Consider the following 20,821-nt stretch of genomic DNA (forward strand, 5'->3'; position numbering starts at 1 on the left):
TCAGCTAGAACGGGCCAATCCTTTTTTATAAAAAAAACTACAAGTTCCATGATCCTTTGAGTGCGGCAGGATTAAACCATTACAGTCTACCCTCTGGCTCTTCTCTTAGTTTCCGGCCTTCACGCCATTGCCAGTGAAAAAACGGAGGCAAGAGCTGGGCTGCACCGTTCCCAGCGGGAGACCAATTTCATTTCCGTTCGTAGGGCGATCGGTATGTACGAAAAACCTCCGGATTATGAGACTGGCTCAGCTGTGAGGAAATGATTGCTTTCCTCTCCCTTCTGAAACTGCGCATGCGTTGGCTGCGTTTTGGCGCCTTCTTTTGTCTTTCAGAGGAAGTTGTGGCTGAGGTGACTTGGAGCCCAGCTGTCCCGGGGGTGGGCGTCGCTTCTTCGCTCGGCCTCGAGAAACCTTCCTTCATCCGTTGGTTTTATTTTTTTTTTATTTTTTTGCTCTCAACTATATTTCCGCAGGGTTGCTGTTCTGAGGTTCTTCTTAGCTCAGAAGAAACTCGCTGTCCCATGAAGAGAGGCACTGAGGTGAAACGTGTGTGAGTGGAAGACAGGTCGGGTTTTCTTGCAGGGCTTGAGGTCTGGGATGGTGCGGTGTGAGGGAAAGGGACGCTGACGGTGCATCCCGTTGGATAATTTATTTGGTCGTTGCCAGCTCTGAAGTATGATGATGAACATAAAGATTTCTGTGGCTCCCAGTCAGGTTTTTTTTTACTCTTGTCTGGACAAGTCCCTGCAGTTTTCTTGGCAAGATGGTTTAAAAGTGATAGGCTGTTGCCTGCTTTCTAGGACTGAAGCAGCTTAAGGTCAGCCAGCTGGCTTCATGCTCAAGGAAGGGCTGAAACTTGCAGGCTTCTAGGTTTCTATCTTGAGGCCATAATCACTAGACCAAACTAGCTCCAAAGATTATTATGATTATATTTTCATTTCCTCTATACTGGATAGTTAAGGTGGTGAACATACCTAATACTTCTTCCTGCTACTCAGAGTACATTAAATTAGTACATGAATTAAGTATTCCCAACTAAGTGTGTAGAAATAGAAAATATTGGATCATAGCTGCTCTGTAGGTCAAATACAGACTTAAACTAAAATACATTTATGGCTGTATAGTAAAAATAGTGCTTAGTGTGTTGCGTTAGCAAAGCTGATTGGGGTATTTCATCAAACTAGGGCCCAGTTAGTCCTGCAAAACTTATGTAGTCGTGGCAAGCCCCATTGGATATTTTTTTTACTGTAGATATTATGTAAATAGAAGGATTTACTTCCAGATAAGTATATCAGGATGGCAGCTTAACAATGAAAGGAGTGATGAGCTAAATAGGCATTCAAGTTTAATTTCCTGCTTTGGGAAGAAATGCACATTAAAGCAGCAAAAACAGAGGCAAAGGCTGTTGAGTAGGCTTGCAGATTTGTCCAATTGGATTCAGCCCCCCCTGTTTTGTACAGGCTTATGTCTTAGAACCTAGTTAGCAGATGTGGAGATGGGAGAGAGATAGACTTGCTGTCTTTCAGCTTCATTCTCCATAATAGTTTTGTAGAGGGAATGATGAAATACAGTGATGGAACATAGATTCCGATTTCAGAAAATGCAAAGTTTCTATAGAATGGGATTTTTGTAATCTAGGTTGGAATACAAGTATCAGCAAATATACATCAAAAACATTTTGATATTTGAAATATTTTTCCAACTTTCATTTTTTTGGCCAATTGCCATTGTTTTTTTACACTTTGTAAGTTTCAGTGGCTATGTAGCTAGTACAGATCCTTCCATCACAATGTAATTGGACATTAAAAATGTCCTTTTTTCTGGTTTTCTTTTAGCTACACCATTTCCAATATCAGGTTTGATGGTTAAGGTGCTAGCCTAGAAACCAGGAAATTGAGTTCTAGTCCCGCCTTAGGCACATAAGCCACCTGGGGGTCTTTGGGCCAGTCACACACTCAATCCAACACACCTCACAGGGTTGTTACTGTTGGGAAAACAGGAAGAGGAGGTATTGGGTGTGTTTGCTGCCTTGAGATACCTATAAAGTAATAATGCTGAGGTAAAAATCTTAACAAATTTCCAGTTACAAGTCACAGCCAAGTTGTTTCTCATAAATTGTTATTTTTAAAGTTTGTCTTAATCTGCTGGGATTTACAGCAATTCCTAAATTTATGAATACTTTTGAATTTTCAATGTTTCTGCATAAATATAAACCTAAAACATGATAAAATTCCAGACCTACATATGTGTATGTGTAAAAATGTAAACCTTTGCATTTAGTAATTTATGGGCCCTCTGGGCAGCAATAACACATTAAACATTACCAGTAACTGTTGATCAAGTTTGCAAACAAGTTTGAAAAATTTCAGCCCATTCCTCTTCAGAGAACAGATTTTAACTCAGGGATGTTGGTGGGCTTCCTCTCACAAACTGCTTGCTTAGTTCCTTTAACATTTTTCTATACCTAATATCAAGATCTTGACTTGGTCATTCCAAAAATATTTGTTGTTGTTGTTGAGTTTCAGTTCCTAGACATATACCCTGACATTTTCATGTAGAATTTGCTAGTAGAATTCAGAATTCATTGTTCCATCTAAGATAGCAAACTCTCGTGATCAAGGCCTAAACCATATCACAGGTAGACCTCAACTTACAACCACAATTGAGCCCAAAATTTCTGTTGCTAAATGAAACATTTGTTAAGTGAGTTTACCCACATGTTATGACCTTTCTTTCGACAGTTGTTAAGTGAATCACAGTAGTTGTTAAATTAGTCAAAATGTTGTTACGTGAATCTGACTTCCCATTGACTTTGCTTGTCAGAATATAGCAAAGGGGGAAATAGAATAGAATAGAATAGAATAGAATAGAATAGAATAGAATTTATTGGCCAAGTGTGGTTGCACACACAAGGAATTTGTCTTGGTGCATATGCTGTCAGTGTACATAAAAGAAAATATCTTCATCAAGGTACAACATTTAACATTTACAACACAAATGATGGTCATAGGGTATAATTTAACATTTAATGATAAGCAACAAAAGTTACAGTCATACAGTCATAAGTGGAAAGAGATTGGTGATGGGAATGATGAGAAGATTAATAGTAGTGTAGATTTAGTAAATAGTTTGACAGTGTTGAGGGAATTATTTGTTTAGCAGAGTGATGGCCTTCGGGGGAAAAACTGTTCTTGTGTCTAGTTGTTCTGGTGTGCAGTGCTCTATAGCGTCGTTTTGAGGGTAGGAGTTGAAACAGTTTATGTCCAGGATGTGAGGGATCTGTAAATATTTTCACAGCCCTCTTCTTGATTCGTGCAGTATACAGGTCCTCAATGGAAGGCAGGTTGGTAGCAAGAGATTTTTATAATAATATATTAAAGGTTGGAAGTTCTCCACTGTCAGAAGTTAAGATGATAACAGAAGTAGAGATGGTAAAAAAGGGGGAGGAGGAGTTAAAACAATTACAATTTAAAGATGGGATAGTAAATGTTGAGGAAGAAATATTGGAAAAAGCAGGGGATGTAAAAGTGCAAAGATTGAGTCGAGCAGTTATTAAACCCAAAGAACAAAGAGCTAAGAAGCAACAATTTCAACCCAAAAGATTCTTTTTTTATGGGAAAGGGTAAATTACAATTGAAATTTTTTGAATAGAATGATAAAAACAGAAGAATAAGTGGAATTAGTTAAGTATGAAAGGGGTTTAAAATATTTAGCAACTTATAGTGATAAATGTTATGGCTTGTATCTGTTTGAATTTAAAAGTTGGATATATGACTGTAGTAATATTACTTGATTATATATGGTGGAATTGTTAAAAATTAAATTATTTTGGGTGAAAATTGATTTGGGGGGATAAGAAATGTAATTAGTTAAGGGTTGTATGGAAAAAATGGGTAAATGTTTAGAAAATTACGATGGGTGTTTATTATTATGTATGATGGATATATAAACTTGAGGGATTATAAATTTGAGGGACTATAAGATATATTGAAAGATGATGTTTATTATTATGTATGATGTATATATAAACTTGATGGACTATAAGGTATACTGAAGAATAACTTTTGATATTACAATATTGGGCGAATATTGCTTATTACTGAAGATTGGATGTTAAAATTAGTAGACCCAGATGAGAAGGCAGGAACATTAGCGTACCTGAAAGACCACTTACGAAAGATAAATATGGGAATGGAGAAGATGGATTGACTTTTTAAAAAAAGTACTGGACTGAAATAACTTGACCCAGACGAGACAGGAACATCAGAGTGCGTGAAAGACTATTTACGAAAAATATACACTGGAATGAAGAAGATGGACTGACTTTTAAAAAGATATTGGGTTGAAATATTGGAACACTAAATAGTTCATGAGGGAATTGAATGTAATTGTATTAGTATTAGTATATTTTCCTTTTTCTACTTTTTTATGGGAAAGGGGAGTTAAAGTTTTAGAGGAGGATGGGAGTTTATGGATAATTAGCGTATTTTAGCTTATGATTGTTAGATACGATACCCTGTATTTGCTCTGGGAAGTCTGGAGGGGGGAGGGTTTGGGGGAAGGAGGAAGGGGGGAAGTCTGTGTCTTTCTTGTTGGGTTGCAGAACCAAACCAGACAGTTATAGAGGTGCAAATGACAGACTCAATAATTCCTCTGTAGAACTGGATCATCAGCTCCTTGGGCAGTTTGAGCTTTCTGAGTTGGCACAGAAAGAACATTCTTTGTTGTCCTTTTTTGGTGATGTTTTTGATGTTGTGAGGGCTGCAGTGTCCCAGGATCCTGGGACATTGCAATCCTCACAATTATGAATCAATTGCCAGGTGTATGAAGTTTGATCACATGACCATGGGGATGCTACAACAGCTGTGTGAAAACTGCTCATAAATCAGTTTTTTCAGTGCCATTTTAACCACCCTGTTTTACAAATGTGATAAAGTTCTATGCTAGAATGCAGTGTTGCCTTTCACCAAATATCTTTTTATTTAAGCCAAAAATTCTCTTTTAGTCTTATCCATCTACAGAACTTTCTTCTAATAACCTTTTGCCTTATGCAGATGGTATTTCACAAACTATAGATGGACAGCATTTTTTTTTATATTAGTGACATTCTTCTTGCAGCCCTACCATGCATACCATTGTTGTTCAGTATTTTCCTAATGGTGGTCTCATGAATCCTGACATTCACCAATTCAAGATAGGCCTTTGACATTATCTTGAGGTTCTCCCAGAGCATTATGCACCTTACCCTTGGTATGCTGATCACTTCTGGGGAAAATAACAGTGAGGTTAAGTTGTCTCCATTTGTACACAATCTTTCTGGCATCTGGCAGACTGGTAGAATCTAAACTATTTAGAAATAGTTTGTAACCCTTTTCCAACCTGGTGTGCTTCAATTAACTGTTTTTCAGAGGTCATCAGAAGTCTCCTTTGCTCAAGGCATGACACACTTCTTCCATGCTTGTGTTGCAAAGATTCTACATTTTCATTCTTTGAATAAGAAAGGACCTCCCACATTCATACCTGGTTATCATCCCATCTGATGATGCTAGTTTCCCCTTCAAATGAACTGATAATCCCAGAGGTTCACATATTCTTGCCACATAGAAATATGTAGCTTTGGATCATTTTCCTCAATAAATGAACAAGCATAATGTTTTTGACACATTTCTCTAATTGATTTGTTATCTAATTTTAGGAGTTGTTTAGACAACAGTTCACATTTTAGCTCATATTTATGCAGAAATATTAAAAATTCAAGAGGGTTCACAAGATTGTAAGCCTATGTTAAATGTTACTAGTTTAACAAATATGAGGAAGTCTTTTTGGATCTCTGTTCCATCTCTATTCATTTCATTTGCCAGTCTGGTGGTACCTTTCTGACAAAACACATTTTATTAAAAGCTTTTCTGAGCAACAACTCATTTATGCAGAGTTGATAAATTGGAATTGGATTTATATTGAAATGAGATGAGGGGAGGGAATGGAATGGAATGGAAGATAGGTTGGTTATCCAGATGCAGGTTACATGTAGGAAAGATTTATAAGCACCTTTATCAATTAACAATTGTATTGACATATGTTTGTTTGAGCCCTTTTGTGAGAGCCTGGTTGTAATGTATCCAGGTTCAGGAACCTTTTGCTCAATTTTGCATTAATTTTTTTGTTCTAAAATAGCAATTTTTTTTAATCTGGAAGAGTGAACTGATGTTAAACTTGTTACCCTTAATTCTTTTACAAAAAGTTTGTACCATTTAAAATGATAGAATCCAGAATGGGTGGGAGCATTGCTAGTAGGTGGTAGCATATATCCATTAGAGGAAGAGCCTATGAAGGCTCTTCAAACTTTTTAAATATACTGTTGGGGTCTTTATTAGAGCTGTTGATTTAGATGTACATACAATCTGGGAATGTTGCAGGAGTTGATTTCCACGTTAGCATCATTGTCTAGATTTTTTGTTGCTTGTGAGAATCTGCTTCAGATTTATTGACTGTATACAAATATGGACCTATCATTCAGGCTCTGAAAAATTACAGTATTATTGTCCAGTGTAGGATGTAGCTTATTCCTGTAATATCATTACTTTCAGACAGTTTGTTTCTATAAAACATTTACAGTTGTAGGATTTTTGTTCTATATTTTTGGATTTGTTGTGGCACTACTTATTGATAGAAGTTACATACTTAAAAACATGTTACAATTTTGCATAGGAATAATGAGTCTTATAAACTGACCATTTTGAAACAATGTACCAATTTAAATTAAAAGTCTGGCCTAATTTTCCTTAAAGATCAACTACTATAGTCATTACACAACAAAGACTGCTAGCAGTTTTCATTGATTATATTTTGTCTTGGCTCTTTTGTCAAACAAGGGAATTAGTCAGAAATTACAAAATTCAATAGTCTGTTTTTAGACTTTTGATTATATTTAAGAGACTCCTAGATCTATTCTTTCTGCGCCAACTCAGTAAGCTCAAACTGCCCAAGGAGCTGCTGATCCAATTCTACAGAGGAATTATTGAGTCTGTCATTTGCACCTCTATAACTGTCTGGTTCGGTTCTGCAACCCAACAAGAAAAACACAGACTTCAGAGGATAATTAGAACTGCAGAAAAAATAATTGCTACCAACTTGCCTTCCATTGAGGACCTGTATACTGCCCGAATCAAGAAGAGGGCCGTGAAAATATTTGCAGATTCCTCGCATCCTGGACATAAACTGTTTCAACTCCTACCCTCAAAACGACGCTATAGAGCACTGCACACCAGAACAACTAGACACAAGAACAGTTTTTTCCCGAAGGCCATCACTCTACTAAACAAATAATTCCCTCAACACTGTCAGACTATTTACTGAATCTGCACTACTATTAATCGTTTCATAGTTCCCATCACCAATCTCTTTCCACTTATGACTGTATGACTATAACTTGTTGCTGGCAATCCTTATGATTTATATTGATATATTGATCATCAATTGTGTTGTAAATGTTGTACCTTGATGAACGTATCTTTTCTTTTATGTACACTGAGAGCATATGCACCAAGACAAATTCCTTGTGTGTCCAATCACACTTGGCCAATAAAATTCTATTCTATTCTATTCTATTCTATGTTTGAACCAGCCCTCATAATTTGTCAAAATAATCTAGCATTTTCATATAAGATATAAATTATACAGCTTTATTTTATAAATTTATTGGCTCATTCATGATCTTAGTGCTGTGACCATAAATGTTTGCATTTCTTGTGGGGAGGGTATATGATATGTAAGCAGTTTAGAAGAAAAAGAAATAAAATTTCTATCAAATATGATAAATTAGCAATATAATTTTAAGAACACTTTATTTTGCAGACTTTCTTAATTGTATTAGCAGTGCAATGGAAAAGAAAAATGTTGATATATCTGCGAAGAAACCATCTTTGTTTGAAATATTCAAAACACAATACAGTGAATCAGGTACTATTTCAGTTCAAGCTGCTTTTGGTGTGTGTATCTTTTTCTTTGCATGAAGCCAGTACCAGGTGTGCCTCAGCAGTAGGTGAAGGAAGAAAACAGCAGCAAAGGCAACAGGGAGACAGCAGAGGACCAAAAGGGCATAAATGGTGGTCAGATAGGCAGGTGGGAGTTAGAGCACTCTTGTGGTTGTAAGTACAGATAGAGTGCCAAGAGCCCAAATTATAACCAAATTTTGGTACAGGTTGTAAGTCCCTTAATTCAGTACCATTGTGCTCTGAACAGTCGCTGAACAAATTGTTAAGTCTGGGACAGCCTATATGAAACTTTTTCTTTGAAATATAAAACTTATCTTTGTAAATAGTACCTTGCAAGTTCATTTTCTATAGTTAAAACAATGTATCTTACAGTGGATATTTCTTTCTACTTGCTCTGTAGACAAGTTTGAACTTATTTTGAAATTCCTTGATTTGAGTAGGATAGCTGCTTCCCCAGTTTCAGATTGACAAATCATAAAAAGAGTTTAAAGAAAACTTAGGCAGTTTGTTATACGATTAAGATGAAAATTGTAGCTACTGCCAGGTTCTCAAGTTTTTTCACCTTTTATTGTCTGTTGTTATAAATAATATAATTAATGTGTGATGAACTATCACTATCATTATTACATCATCATTATAAATCATTAGCAAGATTTATTAAAAAGGATTACAACAGCCTCAAGAATTGAGCTGTTTCCCAATTGGAACCAACATATACCTTAGCCTGGAGACTTTGTTTCACTTTCTAAAAACCTTCCAGTGATTTGGCATGGAGGTGAATCTTTTTGCTGATAACAGAGAAGCTTGCAGTTAGTTGTTTATAAAAGAGTCATCTGATAAAGAGTCTTTAGCTTGTAAGCAAATCTTGGCCACTTGCCTAATAGGCATGCAAACAAGGCAGAGCCAGATTTTATTATGAAATTTATTTGCCACCCATCTCATGGTTTAAGGCAACTATGAGCGGTTGATATGGGAAAAGACCTACAGAAAGAATTTCAGAGTAGTTTTTAACTCTGTCTTTAAAGTAAGTGGGAGGAGATATTCTCGATAGGATGCCCTGCCTATTAGAAAAACATTTTATAGTAGTAGTGGTAATATTTGATGATAGTTCATATTTATTTAAAATCTAGTATTACACAATATTTTTAGAAAGCCAACCTACATCAGTAATTGTGTAAAAAAAAATCTTATGAATGAAGATGATGTTGCAGGATCCAATCTGGGTCGATCACCAGGATCAGAGGTTTTGGCTTCTAAGTTTTCAGCCTCTGGCTGAAGTCCATCCTCAGGATATTTCTGTCTGAGGATGGGCTTCAGCATGAGTCCGAAGGCTCAGAAGCCAAAACTTCCAGTCCTGGTGACCGACCCAGATTAGATCCTGCAAAATAATCTTACTTCTAAAGTTACTATTTTCTGATGAAAGTAATATATAGTAATTTAGTGGAACCAATTATTAATCTGTAGTAATAATCATTAAATCATAACTTGAAACATACATTAAATAATGTATTGACTGCTTTTCTTAGACCTAGGACCAATAAGTCTCAATTGGTTTGAAGAACTCAGTTCAGAAGCTCCACCTTATGATGTGAAAAAAACAGAAGACCCCTTACACAAAACTATGGATCAAAATACTTTCAAAACCCCAAAAGGGAAGTTGTCTAAAAATAACTCATCAACGCCCATGATTTTTAAAGACCGAAATAAAAATGTAAAAACATTTACTTCTCCTATAGGAAAATCAGCTCAGTCCAGTGAAGAAACAGGTAAGGTAAGAAATAATATATAACCAAAATTGTAAACATTTTTGTATGTATAGCATTTACAAAATGGATGTCGTATGAAAACGAAATGTTACAATGTAGATACCTCTTCTGGGGAAATTGTACTTTTCTGGCTACATAAAGGTCCACAACTAGAAAAGTGACTAATTTTGGAGATATTAAGTGTCAGCTCAAACATTGTGGTCTGTATAAAACAGGAATGTTGGGTTGATGATTACAGTATAAAATAACAGCTTTTGCTCTATTTCCATAAAAACATGAAACAATAGAATAGAAGACAATTTCAGCCACTTCTGGGTTTGTAATGTATAGACCAGATTTCATCTTGGATATATATATTGTCTAGTATGTACTCAGCAATCTATATTTCAACTTTTGCTTGCATCTTGAAGGCAAAATTCATTGTTCTAGGAACAGAGCATTTTGTTTCCTTCAAAATCTTTCTCTTTCTACAGTGGTTGATCATTTCAAAAATCGTTTGATTAGGAAACATTGAAGTATTTCAGGGGTAGTCTGGCCATGAAGCGCAATAGTGATAGGGATCATCCAGATCCTCTAATAGAATACATCTGGAACATTGATTCAAAAGACTTCTGTAAATTGCAGTTGTGCTTGGAATGGCATATTCGGGAGAAAATGGAATTCTCTGAAATTCATTTCTTAATCACTAAATATTTCATATCCCGAATTAGTACTCAAATTTAATTTCTGAAGCATTTTCAACATATTGTAATGTTTTGTTAAAATAGTATTTAGCATATGTATCTTTAAAATATTCTTGGTATTTCATATGTTTTATTAATCATTATTATTTACTTGGGGCACAGTGGCTCAGTTAAAGACACCGAGTTTGTCATCTGAAAAACTGACAGCCCGGGTTAACCCAAGCGCCACACAACAGGGTGAGCTCCCGTTCCTGCCCCAGCTCCTGCCCATCTAACAGTTCAAAAGCATGCAAATGCGAATAGATTAATAGGTACTACTTCAGTGAAAAGGTAACAGTGTTCGGTGTGCCCATGGCATATAGTCATGCTGGCCACATAACCACAGAAAATGTCTTAGGACAAAGCTGGCTCCCTCTGCCAAGAAACATGAGCTTCATGCCCTAGCACCAGACACGACTGGACAGGAAAATCTTTACCTTTATCTTTTATATTCACTCACTTTATTCAAAATATAGATTGCAAAATCTCTGTAAATCATTTTTCATAGATTTAATGTCTTATGTTCTCTGAATTCTTTAAGTGGCCAAATATGATAATGCCCACCAATAAGAAGGAATTGACAGCAAATTCAGAGTAACCAAGCCAATGTGCAACTAATGATTGGTACTGACTGAATAGACCCATATTTAAATCCCATTCCCTCTGTGGAGTTCATTAACTCATTCAATTACTATTCCTCAAGTGAACCTAACCCAAAAGAGAGGGGTTTGGAGGATAAATAAAAAGAATAGAGATCCTAGTGTTTGCTATTTTGAGATCGTAAAGGAAAAACAGAATCTAGATAGAGGTAAGATGGGTGGCCTATAAATTTTATAAATAAATACATCTAGTAATTATTACTATCAAATATTTAACTTCAGTACTCTCTCTCATAAATTTGTAAGGTTTCGTTAACCAAATAAATTTTGCTGTTTCTGGTAAAAAAAATTATTTAATTTTATGGTCAAAGACTAAAAAAAATTATCACATACACATATTTGTGACAGGATCTCATTTCTATAAGCAATTTTAATTCTCAAGAATGCCATAAATTTACATAGCTAAAATCCCAAAAGCCCTTAAGGAGAAGGAATAACTCTTCTTTTTTGGCTGAATTAGATTCTGGATTACTAGATCCTGTACCACAGTAAACGGATTTAACTATTAAAAGGGGAAAAGTGAGCATAAGCAGAGAGGGCAATGGAATTGTAAAGCTAGAAATAGTTTAAATGGATAAAAAATAATTAAGTAACAAATTTACTTCCTGTAGCATTCAAGATTTAATTAGACATATAGAAAAAAAAATAGAATTACCTAGTAGTGAAAGAGGTTTTTTTTGCTTACGTTTCTTTGATACAGGTAAAACTTTCAGTGAAATGCCTAGACTGAAAACACAAGTGGATGAATCGAATGAAGGAATGAATCTTTCTAGTTCCTGTGTTATTGCAAGGTGCATCTCATTTATTTATTTATCTATGGATGCTGATGCAGATATAGATCTTTTTATAGCAACACAAAAAAGAATTCCGTGGTTACAGATAAATTTTTCTTTTAAATCAAGGTAACATCACAATGCTTGGGCATATCCATGATGATTTCTTGAAATCATTTATTGCCTTTTAGGGTTGACTGGCTAAAATCATTCAGCTGGCTTTGCATCTGAGGAAAGACTAGAATTCAGTCTCTTGGTTTCTAAAAGCCTGACGCCTTTAATTAGATTGCAGAAAATACGACTTCTGTAACAGAATCATCAGTGCTTGGAATACTTTACCTGACTCTGTGGTCTCTTCTCATAATCCTAAAAGCTTTAACCAAAAACTTTCTACTATTGACCTCACCCCATTCCTAAGAGGACCATAAGGGGCGTGCATAAGCGCACAAACGTGCCTACCGTTCCTGTCCTATTGTTTTTCTTTTCTTCTTCATATATATATATATATATATATTTGTTTTCTGAGGTTTTCACGGGTCTTTGTATGTAGGTCTTTGGTTATTCGGGTTTTCTCCCGCGTAAAATTGGAAGTGTCTTGGCGACGTTTCGACGAAGTCTCATTCGTCATCTTCAGGCTTCAGCTTCGTGCTTCTGGGAGCAATGTGTGATTGCAGCTGTTTCTTCCTTTTTAACTGCTAGTGGGGGCTTGAACTGATTGGGTGGGAGCTTGGCTGTGATCTGATTGGATGGGGGTTTTTTTTGTGCTCTGATTGGCTGGGGGGGTGTCCTGTTTGGGTGGGGGCTTGGTTGTGCTCAGATTAGTCTGAGTTGCAGGGGGATTTGAGCTGGTGAGCTGCATTGCTGTTGTTTGGCTTCGTGTTTGTGGTTGTGCTACATCTTCATAGTGGGTGTCAGTCTGCTGCATGTATGGATTGGAGGGGTTTGAAATGGCTAATGTTGCAGCTGCGGTCTGGCTTCTGGTCCTTGGTCGTGCTTCCTGATCAGTGTGGGTTTGGGTCTGCTTTCTGGGTGGATGTGTGGTGGTGACATCCTGTGTGGACCTCGTGAGTGTGGGTCTGGTGTCATTCCTCGTGTTAGGGACTCGTTTGTCAATAAGGGCGGGTTTCCAAATGGCTGGTAGGCGGGAGGTATCATCTTGTTTGTTCATGCTGTGTGGGCGTTTTTCTATCTCGATGGCTTCTCTGATTATTCTGTTGTTAAAGTGTTCAGTTTTGGCGATAGTTCTGGTCTTTTTAAAGTCAATATCGTGTCCTGTGGCTTTAAAGTGTTGGACCAGGGAAGAAGTTGGTTCCTCTTTTTTGACTGAGTTCTTGTGTTCTTCAATGCGTGCACTTATTCTTCTGTTGGTTTGTCCAATGTATGTGGTGGGGCAGGCGGTGCATGGGATTTCATATACTCCTTGATTTTCTAACTCAATTTTGTCTTTGGGGTTTCCTAGGATGGTGGATATTTTTCGGTTTGTGCAGAATGCTGTCTTGATGTTATGTTTGTGGAGGATCTTGCTGATTCTGTCTGTGGTGCCTTTTCTATATGGGAGGAGGGCTGTGCCGTTTTCTTGTTCTCTGTCTTGGATTTTAGTGGGGGGTTCTTTTTGGATTAGTTTGGTAATCTTATTTCTCTGGAATCCATTGGATGTTAGTACGTTTGTGAGAGTGTGTAGTTCGGTTTTTAGGTGTTGTTCGTCAGCTAAGCGTTTTGTTCTAGAGATGATTGTCTTGGCTACGGAGTTGATCTGTGCTGTTAAAAAGGAAGTTAAAAAGGAAGAAACAGCTGCAATCACACATTGCTCCCAGAAGCATGAAGCTGAAGCCTGAAGATGACGAATGAGACTTCGTCGAAACGTCGCCAAGACACTTCCAATTTTACGCGGGAGAAAACCCGAATAACCAAAGACCTACATATATATATATGCTTATACCTCCTTATATTTACTCATATATGTGTTTATATACTATATGATACCTACATATATTGTGGTGACAAAATAAATAAATAAATAAATAAATAAGCAAGCAAGCAAGCAAGCAAGCAAATTGGCTCGCTGCTACACCAGATTGACTCAACATGTCAACAAGTGCCTAAGACTTTAGCGAATTATTTGGTATATTGAAATGGGGGTAGTGACATTGATGTGGATACATTTTCTGGAGGCATAAGAAATAGCCAAGCAAATTAGGGCACAATGTGTAAAAAAACAATATAGCTATATCTAGTTAACATCTGTTTCTTTTAGTATTTCTCTATCTTTTTGGTGTTGCAAAACATCCTTGCACACTTTGACACTTTCATGCAGTATTTTTATTCCCCATTTCTAAGAATCTTACCAACTCCAACACAATTTTCTGCTTTTTCCTCTTCGCCCAACAAAAAGGGCCGAAACATATTCTTATTTTCCAGTATTTAGTTTCAAATTCAAATAATTTCAATACTTTTTTTTTTATTAGTTTACATTCTGCTGGAGGATACTGTTTAGTGTTTTTCTTTTATTAAAAATGTTTCCAGCAAAATCATTCTGCATTTTTTCTGCTTATTTTAAATTTAATTTTATCTCATCTTTAAATATATATTTTTCTGACTACCTAATTCTCTTGATACAATGTATTTCCTAATTTTTTTTAGCAGTCGTCTTCCTATATGAACCTATTTTTCAGCTTTTACTTTGTTATTCTACCAAGCATCTTTTTGCATACTCTCCCTTAGCATTACTCCTACATTTCTGTAGCACTTGTAACATAATTTTTTCACTCTGTTATAAGCAGCTTCCACATGCATTTTTAAAAATTTTTTAAATAATTTTTTATTTCCATTTTTCAACATCATATTTATGTACAAACTATTATCCATCATTAATCATTAATTTTTATTTATTACTGATTCAGGCCTGCCCGACTGCCACTTCCTTACTACACAACCTCCCTCTCTACCCTCTACTACTTTCCCATCCTTCATCTCCTTCACTTTACTACTTCCTCTCCTCCTTCTCCACTCCTCCCTTCTTCCACCCTATCTAACCCTCTTATTCCCCTCCTCCTTCTCTACACTTTCCTACCTACTTTCTTCCCTCCTTCTACTCCTCTCTCCTTTTCTTCCTGAAATGGCAGTCGAGCATCCCCAATATCATTTTAAATTTTTTAATTTCGTATCTTCAAAAATTACTGTACATTAATAATCAATCCATGTATCACTTGTTGATTCATTTTTCCCCCCTTCCCCCCCCCCTCCCCCTTCCCCCCCCCCCAGACTTCCCAGAGCAAATACCGGGTATTATGACCAACAATCACAAGCTAAAGTATACAAAATATACATAACCTCCCACCTTAAAAAATTTAAAACTATAGATCCCCTCACAATAAAAATAAAAAGATAGGAAAGAATAATAAAAGAAAAGAAAAGAAAAGAAACAATACCAACTTCACATATTACTTCTTCTTACAGTCCATTTTTAAAATTAATCCATCTTCTCAAATTCGATTTTTTTTCCACTTGTATATTCCTTCTCAAATTACAGTCCATCTTCTCGAACTCAAATTTTTATCACTTATATATTTCTTCAATTGCCATAACATTTAATGTCCATTCTTCTTACAGTCCATTTTAAAAATTAGTCCATCTTCTAAAGTTCAAAAAAAATTTTTCCTGCCCACTTATATATTCCTTCAAATTTCATAAGTCCATTTCTTAAATTACAATCCAGCTTCTCAAATTCAAATTTTCATCACTTATATATTTCTTCAATTGTCATAAGATTTAATATTCAGTCTTCCAATACTACTCCATCAATCAAATATCAAGCAAATAATCATTTAGACTACATCCACAATATAACAGTAAACAGTTAAAATAATTACATCCACATTATCTAAATTCATAAATTTCACTTTCCATCCTTCACAATTGAGTAATATCATCCCATAGATTTATACCATACAAATAGCAAATAACAAAAATCCTATAATTTATATCCTAAACAAATCAATTCCAAAAATTAACCATAATCATCATATTCACATCTTAAACATTCCTCCCCTCTCCCATTCTATTTTCCATCATTTCCAAACCAATTAACTTAGCATCTAACAACAGAGGATTCCCACTTTTTAAAACATTAATATAAAAATGTCTCGCTTTCATAACTGAATTAAGAAAATACTTTCTGCCTCTAAAATTCACTGACAAACCCATTGGGACTTCCCATCTAAAATATATCTGATGTTTCTTAAACTCATCCACTAAAAAAGCAAATTCTCTTCTTTCTTAACATTTTAGGAGGAATTTCCTTCATCATTTTTATATCTTGTCCCAATATCTGAAATTTATTTTTATAAAAGGCTTGCAAAATTTCATACCTAACCTTTTTAGTTGTAAAATAAATAACCACATCCCTAGGTACTCTATTTTGTCTTGCCCACCAAGAATTAACACGATAAATTCTTTCAATATTAGTCTCAAAATCTTCTGGCTCCACACCCTTTATCTGAGCAAAGGCTTGCGTAAAAATCTCCTTTAAATTTTCCTTCCTATTTTGTTTCAACCCCCTCACCCTTATAGCATATTCCATTAATCTATATTGTAATATTACTCTTTCTTCATCTGCCCTATCTACCTTTGCCTGTATATCTTCCATCTTATTATCTAAGTTCCAATTGTTTTGATTTTTTTGAATTTCTTCTATTTTCCTTTGCAACTCTAAATTAGCTTTATTAAATTCTGCAAGATCGTCCTGCATCTGAATACAAGAGCTTAATATTTGCGCAATTGCATCCTTTACCATTTTCATTTCCCTCTTCTGCTCTTCTACCACTTCCTTGAAATCCAATATCTCTTTCTCTATTTCGTCAAATTTTTGATCTATTTCTAAAAAGTGACTCTCCAAAAACTCCTGTAAAGAATTTCTTACTTCCTTTTTGATTTCTTCTTTTAATTTTTGAATCTGAGCTAAAGAAGTTTTTAATGACTTTTGGCACTATTTGCTTAAAAGCCATTTTAAAAAAAGGATAGCTTAATAATAGACCAAGAAAAAGAAAGAAAAAAAAATTAGAAAAGGAAGTTTCAAAAAACTTATCTTCTAAATCACTATAATCCCAAAGAAGAAGAAAAAATATAAATCTTAAGCTTCTCATTTCTTCCATTTAGTCAGTATCTTCCTATGTATCTTCTATTTCAACACACTTTTGACACTATTTGCTTAAAAGCCATTTTTTTAAAAAGGATAGCTTAATAATAGACCAAGAAAAGAAAAGAAAGAAAAAAATTAGAAAAGAAAGTTTCAAAAAAAACTTATCTTCTAAATCACTATAATCCCAAAGAAGAAGAAAAAATATAAATCTTAAGCTTCTCATTTCTTCCATTTAGTCAGTATCTTCCTATGTATCTTCTATTTCAACACACTTTTGACACTATTTGCTTAAAAGCCATTTTTAAAAAAAAAAAAATAACTTAATAACAGACCAAGAGAAAAGAAAAAATATTTAGAAAAAAAAAATTCAAAAAACTTTTCTTCTAAATCACTATAATCCCAAAGAAAAAGAAAAAATATAAATCATAAAATTCTCATGTCTTCCGTTTAGTCAGTATGTTTCTATATATCTTCTTTCTTCTATTTCAACACTAGCCGTTAGTAAGCATTTCTACTTTCGTTTTCCGTACACACATTCCACAAAACCGCCATTTGCTTTCTTCTCTCCTATCTTCGCAGCAAATAAATCCTCAGGGGCTTACAGTCTTCTTACAAACAGGTGCTAGAACTCCAGTTTCTGCTCCGTCCATGTTACAATCCATCATAAATCAATTCCTGCCGTGGAAATTGGACGCTTCATTTGTTTGCCATAAAGGCAAATGCCTTACCCAGCCAGGAGCTTATCAGGTTATAGAAGGAGAACTTCCCGCAAGCTTTAAAAGCTTATTAGGGCATCTCAACCTCAACCGCAATTTTCCTTCTTTGCCCGAAGGAAAGAATTCCAAGCTGTCGGACCCAGATTTACGATGTCCTGACAGCTTACAGACTAGGGAGTTAGCAGCTAAATCATAGCTGCTTCTGCACGAAGCGGAGCCAAAACCGGAAGCCATTTTTGTTATGTCTGTTTTCCATTCATTCTGTTGGAAGATTAATTTATCTTCCATCACTAGTACAAATATTCATAATGTCATACTTTGTTTTCCTGCAGTCATTCAGTCTTCTCTATTTTTATTTTTATTTTTACATTTTTCCTTTCCTCCTAAGGCTACATAAGATCTTTCTTGATAGTTCCAAGTTGTGGTATATCCCATATTCAGAACTTCTCGTCATTCTTGTATCGTTTATTAACAATATTGATCTTTCACCATATAAAAATAAATCAATTAAGCTTTTCATTTAAATCTCTGTATGTGTGTGTGTGTTTGTGTATGTGCATGCATACACACAGATACACATGCCTAATCCATAAATTTGAAACAATATTTTCCAAGCAGATATTCAAAGATACACAAATTATTATTTTTATTAATTCTTGGATCTCTGAATCCAGCCACTTTCTCTTCCATGTTCCTATCTGCCCTGTTCTATCTGTATTTCATTCACATTAGCAAATAGAGGTTTTCGTTCAGAATGTTCCACAACTGTTCCCAAACTCATCCCTGCTCATTTTTTAATCAAAATGTGTTGAACAATAATAGCTATCACTGAATTTCTACTTTCATACACATCAACAACAGTCTAGATGACATGAATTCATACCTTGTGACATACATTTTAGCTTTTTCATTTATAGTTAAATTTACATCTTCATTTCCCCAACACACACACACACACACACACACACACACACACACACACACACACACACATATCTTAACTCTACAAGATCAGATCAGCTCACCTTCATTCAGGTCATCCTATTTCAATCTATGAACCCCTTGTACATACATTCATATTTTTTTTTATTTACATTTATATCCCGCCCTTCTCCGAAGACTCAGGGCGGCTTACAGTGTGTAAGGCAATAGTCTCATTCTATTTATATATTTACAAAGTCAACTTATTGCCCCCCCAACAATCTGGGTCCTCAATTTACCTACCTTATAAAGGATGGAAGGCTGAGTCAACCTTGGGCCTGGTGGGACTCGAGCCTGCAGTAATTGCAGGCTGCTGTATTTTAATAACAGGCTATCTTACAGCCTGAGCCACCACGGCCCCTGTTATGTCTATCAGCATATGGACTCAATGTATTCTAGATCATAGATTTGGAGGCTTTCACTACCAGTTTGGTAGCATGGGAAAGAATTACACTAGGTAACTAATGTTAATCACGGCCATATCACATTCACCATTATCAAGAACAGTATTAATCAGTTTGTGGACATGTTCTGATCAAAATAAGTGCAATCAACACCTAATATTATCTCACTGTTACTTTAGTGCAGATGTTCCAGAGACTTCTTTGCAAGCCAGTATACTATTGCCCACATCCCACCAACTAAGATGTATATATGGTGCATAATATACCCCTGTGATACTTATGATATGTAAATTTTCCTAAAGATAAATTTTGATAGGTAAATATATTTTTGCAGAGAGATAAGAAAATAATTACCTTCAAACTATGATATAAAATATCATTATGTAATCGTTATTGTTGCCTTTTGGAGAAATTAATGTGACTAATCAAAGGACTGTAGTTAGCTTCATTAGTGTTATAGAATCAGGAGCACTCAGATTATCCATATTGACTTTAAAAAGATACACCTTGTTTAGATGAGCTGGATATATGAACATTGTTCATTATATTTTATAAAGTTATAGAAATTAAAATTGTGTTTAAGGATGCTTTTGATTTAAATAACTATTTTTTCTTTATATTTCAGTCCAGTCGTACAAGAAAAACAAAATAATAAATATGGTAAGTATTAATGTCTTTATCTATTGCACTGAAAGTTGTATTAGTTTATAAATATATGCTCATTCTAAGAATAATTTCTTTCATATTTTCAGTACTAAGTGAAAGTTTATTACAAACACCCAAGATTTTTGAGGTAATTTTATTCTAAAATATTTTAATTCTGAGAATGCCATATGTGTCTGTGTGTCTGTGTTTGTGATTAAACAGTTCATTATATTTTAGATTCAGACACAGAAATGCATTTCTGAGAGCTTGGGAGCAGAAGCAGATCCTGATATGTCTTGGACAAGTTCATTAGCAACACCTCCTACACTTTCTCCAACTGTCATAATAGGTAATGAAGGTAACACGGTTATGACTGAAACATGTGAGGATAAAGAACAGTAAATACAGAGTAGCTACAAGAGAAAGACATTTTGCAATTGTAATTAATATAATACATAGATTGTTATTAAAATTATTGTTCTTTTGAAATCAGCTGATAATTATTAGCCATATAATGTTTCATTTTCAATATGATTAAAGAGGTAGAAATAGAATTAGTGTGGTATACTGGTTACTGTGATGGACAATAAGTGGAAAAACTCAGTTTGACTATATCATCAGCCACTGCTTACTGGATGACTTGGAGTAGCTGCTATCTCTCAGTTCAGCCTACTTAACAAAGCTGTTGTGGAAAAATAGGAACTACAATGAGTTGAATTCCTAAATGAAAGACTGAGTAGAAATAAATATGAAATCAAATGTATTCTTAAAAGTTTGGTTAAGTTGAATAACTACAATAATTAAGTTGACTTATGACTATAATTAAGTCCAGAATTGCAAACATAAATTACTGTGGACATAGGTTGGTACCATGTGATCAGTTTTTTCCAGTATTTTTTGCAGATCGATGGCTATTGCTAGAAACAAGAATTAAATACTGTAAAACTGGCCAAAAAAATAATAAAAAAATTGTAGTCATGTGACTGCGATTCTGCAAATAATCTTCTGTGGTGAGCCAGTTGCC

General features: G+C 35.1%; 1 protein-coding gene across 4 annotated transcripts in view; it reads left to right on the forward strand.

Moving 5' to 3' along the window:
* The first annotated feature begins 225 nt into the window (after positions 1 to 225).
* Positions 226 to 20,821, forward strand: part of BRCA2 (BRCA2 DNA repair associated) — a 57,405-nt gene continuing 36,809 nt past the window's right edge. Inside the window, exons 1-7 of one of the 4 annotated variants that reach the window (XR_009155529.1) lie at positions 226 to 539; positions 7,855 to 7,959; positions 9,521 to 9,760; positions 11,842 to 11,932; positions 19,778 to 19,812; positions 19,905 to 19,945; positions 20,035 to 20,146. Coding sequence is in view for 3 of the 4 variants with exons in the window: in XM_058186625.1 (XP_058042608.1) it covers positions 7,881 to 7,959; positions 9,521 to 9,760; positions 11,842 to 11,932; positions 19,778 to 19,812; positions 19,905 to 19,945; positions 20,035 to 20,146 (598 nt within the window). In the remaining variant the exon portion in view is untranslated. The remainder of the gene's footprint in view (positions 540 to 7,854; positions 7,960 to 9,520; positions 9,761 to 11,841; positions 11,933 to 19,777; positions 19,813 to 19,904; positions 19,946 to 20,034; positions 20,147 to 20,821) is intronic. The other 3 variants (XM_058186625.1, XM_058186626.1, XM_058186624.1) reach the window with 3 other exon arrangements.

This window comes from Ahaetulla prasina, chromosome 5 (assembly GCF_028640845.1).
Source record: "Ahaetulla prasina isolate Xishuangbanna chromosome 5, ASM2864084v1, whole genome shotgun sequence".
In the NCBI taxonomy this organism is placed as follows: domain Eukaryota; kingdom Metazoa; phylum Chordata; class Lepidosauria; order Squamata; family Colubridae; genus Ahaetulla; species Ahaetulla prasina.